Source organism: Octodon degus, unplaced genomic scaffold, assembly GCF_000260255.1.
Source record: "Octodon degus isolate 3935 unplaced genomic scaffold, OctDeg1.0 scaffold00268, whole genome shotgun sequence".
Classification (NCBI taxonomy): domain Eukaryota; kingdom Metazoa; phylum Chordata; class Mammalia; order Rodentia; family Octodontidae; genus Octodon; species Octodon degus.
Window position 1 is genome coordinate 781,314 of NW_004524844.1, and position 4,838 is coordinate 786,151.

The 4,838-nt window shown below is 50.0% G+C and overlaps 1 protein-coding gene across 5 annotated transcripts in view; it reads left to right on the forward strand.

Moving 5' to 3' along the window:
- The window catches only part of Vrk3 (vaccinia related kinase 3), a 32,717-nt gene that overhangs the window by 4,271 nt on the left and 23,608 nt on the right, over nucleotides 1-4,838 (forward strand). For all 5 annotated transcript variants that reach the window (XM_023706655.1, XM_023706654.1, XM_004646416.2 and 2 more), the window contains exons 2-3: nucleotides 3,160-3,222; nucleotides 4,204-4,343. In XM_023706655.1, coding sequence (XP_023562423.1) covers nucleotides 4,205-4,343 — 139 coding nt within the window. In that variant the 5' untranslated portion in view covers nucleotides 3,160-3,222; nucleotide 4,204. The remainder of the gene's footprint in view (nucleotides 1-3,159; nucleotides 3,223-4,203; nucleotides 4,344-4,838) is intronic.

The following is a 4,838-nucleotide window of genomic DNA, read 5'->3' on the forward strand; positions in this document are numbered from 1 at the left end:
TTGAACCGCGGTCCCTGTGCTTTGTTAAGCTTGTTCTAAGTAGGTGCTTTAGACCACTGAGCCATCTCACCAGCCCCTGAAATTTCTTTCAAAATGAGGCAAGTTTTGTGTTTGCTGGATGTTCGATGTTTTATTCAGAAGAGATGTTGCAGAATAAAAGGCCCCACATCACAAAATGGCAAAATACAGCACACAGAATTCTGAATGGACTTTGGATATGTTGAGTGTCTAAGCTAAATTTTGCACCTATTTTACTCTCCGTGGCAATGTTACGTGTGCAAAGTTAAAACAACAATGGTGATGATATAAAGCTATCTGATAGAAAGAAACCAGTCATAAACATGCTGGAGCCTATCACAGTTATAGAAAAATGTTTTTGATATTGAGGACTCACAGCCATGAGGGAGCAGGTACCTCAAGTTTAAAAACCAAAGACCATGCAGAGTTAACATTCAGTGCCATGTTAACTTACCCACTTAAAAACTGAAAAGCGTGGTCAAAAGTTTTTTTGTGCCTTGCAGCTCTAAGTGTCTCAACTGGACCTATCTTTGTGGCCTTGGCTGGTCATGACCAATCTGACCGAGCATGAATCTGTCATCTTCAAAGATGTTGCTGCACAAGTTATACTATGTCCTGTCTGTGGTTATACTGAAACATCTTGCAAATATTCAAAATTCTGGATGTTGAGACATTTGGCAGGTGATTAGAATAAGAAATTTTGAACCTATATTATATGTCCATAAGTGCTAAAGAGAAAAATAAGGAAAGGGGAGAGAGAAGAGAGCTGTGGGCAGGAGTTGCCATTTATATGGGGTGGCCAGGGAAGGACTCTTGGAGCTGAGACCTGAAGAAGGAAAAGCAAACTAGGCAGTGTGGGGAGGGTGTTTCTGGTAGGAGAAAGGCAGGTGCGAGTGTCCTGGGGTTGGAATCGCCTGGCCTTGGGCCACTGAGCTAGAAGTGAGTGGAACAGAATCCTGCAGACAGCTAACATCTCGAGTGCACCCTGGGTTGGCACTGTAGACTTCAGAATCCAAGAGGAGATGTCCCGTTTTTCACAGTTTACAAATGGAAGAACGGGCACAGAGGTGTTAAAATTCTCCCATGGGGCTGTTGTAGCCCGGTGGTGGAGCCCTTGGACCATGCCCGTGGCCCTGCGGGTAATCTGCAGCACCACAACAAGAAAAAAATGCCCTCGTCTGTAAGCAGCAGAAGCAGGATTCAAACCCAGCCAACTTTGTGTTCTTAGCCACTGCGTCTTGCTCTTTTGAAGCAAAAGGCCTCAGAAGGTGGTGCAGCTGGCTACGTGATTCTAGCTCGGAGCTTCTGGTCTCTGGCTTGTGGTCTAGACCTGGTCTGCAGGGTGAAAGTGTGCTGGTACACTGGGCGCTCGCCTGCCATATTTGCAGGCCTCTTTCTGTGGACGAGGTAATCTGTGCCCTCACTTAGCAAGTACGGATCAAGTATCGCTGTGCTAGGCTTGATTGAAGCCCCGGGCACACTGGTGAACGAGGCAGACTAAAGTACCTGCCGTCTGGAAGCTTCTGTCCTAGATAGAGGAGGCAGCTACAAGTCTCTGGTGGTGACAGGCACCTTTCTTTTTTTTTTTTTTTTTTTTTTTTTGCGGTACCAGGGACTGAACTCAGGACCCTGTGCTTGCCAGGCAAGCGCCTATTCTGCTGAGCTATCTCCCCAGCCCCTTGACAAGTACTTTGAAGAAAGATAAAATGGGGTAAGGAGGAGAATGCACTACTGATAAATCATGCCAAAGGCCCTGCGATTGAGGAGGTGGTGTCTGAACGGAGACGTCGATGAATGATGGGGGAGTGCGCCATGAGCACTGGGCAAGAGCAGGCCAGGCAGAAGGGAACGCGAAGGGCATGCGGGCAGAAATGTTATTGTCATGCTTGGGGTAAAGCAGAGAAGCCAGTGACAGCGAGGGGAGATGGCCAGAGGGAATGAGGAGATAGCACATCACACAGCGTTTCGTGGGCCTTGGTAAACATTGTACCTTTTTCCTCTGTTCAGAATGGAAGCCACTAGGGGCTGTCTGAGAACAGACTGTAGCAGGGAGGGTAGAAGCAGAGTTGAGTTGGGCGGTAACTGGTAGCTCAGAGGAGCGATGGAGCCTAGACGAGGCTGGTGGCAGGATGTAGGAGCTGAGGGCTTCATAGTTTAAGGACCCAGTATCTCTCTTGGCCTGGTTCCATACTCAACATCAGCCTCTAGATGGAAGCCTTCGAGAGTGTTCCAACCTGCAGCCCTAAGAAGCCAGGCCAGCTTTCATTTTCATTTTACAAGGTTAAGAAAATGAGCTTTAGATTTCTAGGTAAGTGGTCCTGGAGCATCAGTCTGTGGGCCTCAAAGATGGGATGATTTTCCCCCTGGTTCTGTCACTGAGGAACTCTGCAGCCAGCCAAGGTGCAAGCTGTAAGCTTTGTATGACCCAGCCCGGGGAGTCCTGTGGCGTCACTGCTGCCCATCCTTATTGGTAGGAACCGTCACAAGCTCTGCCCAGACCGTAAGGGGAGGCACCAGAGCCCTGCCTCTCAGTGGAAGGGTTCTGAAGAGCACACAGGACTGGAAATGCTTTGTGGCGCCTCAGTACCCTCTGGGGATTACAGACGCTACCCTCCTGTGAACGGGCTGGCCATACAGAGCAGTTGTGCAGCGCTTGCTTAGCTGAATGAGGCTCTGGTTTAATGCCCGGTACCAGGGAGGGTGGTTCTAGAACCGACTCAGGCTGCAGTACAGAATAAGTCAGTAATGCACTATAAATCCTTTCTGGAAGGCTGCTCCCCAGATGTCCGTGTCACGCTGCTGATTCCCCTGGGAATCCCTTTCCTGGCCTCTTGGTGCGGATACCGGCCTGCCCACCTCTGTAGCATCCCTTTTCTTCTGGGGCATTTTATTCTCCTTGTAATGCTCTCTCTCTGAGCATATTCTACAATCCTTTGCTCATTTGTTGATCAGGGTCTTCGCTCCGCAGAGTGTTTCCTGTCTAATGCCTGGCAGAGGCCGGGAGCTCAGGAAGTCACTACCACATGAATGGCCTTGGCATTTCCTGGCTGCATGGCCAGCGCTCGATAAACATTAACTCTTTCCTTTTACATATTTGGAAAGTGAGCCCACATCAGCATCTCCACCCTTGTTCTCTTCCAGGCCACTGTCAAGATGGAGTTTCCAGCCCAGTGAAAGCAAGGACCAGCCCGTGACCCCATAAAGGTACCGCCCCTCAGGCACATGTCCCTGAAGCCCAGTTCCCCACCACAGCCCGTGCTGCTGTGGCACGCCCCTGCCCCACTGCTGCTGGCAGACTCCCTCCTAGGAGAAGCGTTACTGTGCTCGCCCGCTTTAGAGCTCGCTCCTTCCCGAAGCCCATCTTCACCCAGGGCAGCGGCCCCTGTAGAAAATCTACTTAAGATGCCTAGAGATTTCCAAACCAGCTTTTTGTTTACATTTGAAATCAAGCAGAGTCCTGGAGTATCGCTAGTCAGGCTGGGCTAGGCTGTGCCACGGTAACAAACAGCCTCCAGATCGCAGTACCGTGCCACAACCCCAAGTTCTTTCTGACTGATTCAGTCTGGATGACTCTCGATCCAGCATTGATCTTACATGTCCAGGATCGACAGCTAAGCTCCAGATTTGTCACAGCCTGAAGGAAGAAAGGGAAAGAGGCATTGAGTCCTCTGTCTGGACAAAAACGCTCCCAACTGTTTATACCTTTGAGAAGTCAGGGATGTCCTTTTTCAAAAAATTTGTTTTGAGGCCAGGTCTCACTATGCAGTTCATGCTGACCTTGAAACTCTGTAGTCCAGCTAGCCTCGAACTCCCTGTGGTCCCTCCGCCTCAGCCTCCGCGACCCTGGCGACGCCTTCCCAGAGCTTACTCTGGGGTGAACGGTTTTGTGCCCCACCTCTCCTTGACCTCAGGCATCCCACAGGCTCTCTGAGTTCTGCTGCTTCGTTTGGGATTCGTTCTGCTTTGTACCCGGGCTCTTAGGCGCAGGTGGTTGGAGCCTCAGTGCAGTGAGCTGGGACTCGCTTCAGAAGGGGCCACACTGGGGCGTGTGTTCAGGCAGTGCTGGCTTCTGTCCCTTTAACAGCTCGTCCTCATGGGGAACTTGGCGGGCTGATTCAGTTTTTCTTTCAGCTAGATTCAGTTTTTCTTTCAGCTTCCTGTATCTCCTTTATTTCCGTTTTATAGCATGATCTCCTTCTGTCCAGAGTGTGGCAAAAATATCGAAGCAGCTTTTAAATTCTGCCCCTACTGCGGGAAACCTTTGCCTACAGAGGAGCCCGCAAAGTCCCCGACCTGTGGCAGACAGCTTGTGTCGTCCTTCCGAGGTAAGAACTGGCAAGACAGTTGGGGCTGGGGGCCAGAGAAACTCCTGGCCTCGGGGGGAGCTGTGGAGGCTTCTCCCGAGAGGTGGCACAGTACGGTTTGTGTTTTCAGAGGCCGGCTGGCTGTGTGTATGTGAAATGGCCCAGAGTTGGCAGGCGGTCCCAGTGCTTCAGGGGCCGGTCATGCTGGCGGCGTTAGTGACAGCTGAAAGGATAAGACTGTGTCTTTGTCACCTCACAGAGCCGTCAGGAAACAAGGCAACTGAAACAACAAACTACAGAATTACACTGCCAAGACCACAGACAGCATTAACGGATGCAAATATTCACAAAGCATATCGATATGATAATGAAGTAGCAAAAATTGCCAATAAAATGAAGTGAGCTAATATTAACCAGGCAGAAATCTTGGAAACAACCAAGATGCCCATCACCTGAGGAATGGTTGAGAAAGATGTGGTACTTTTACACAATGGAATATTATTCAGCTATTAAGAA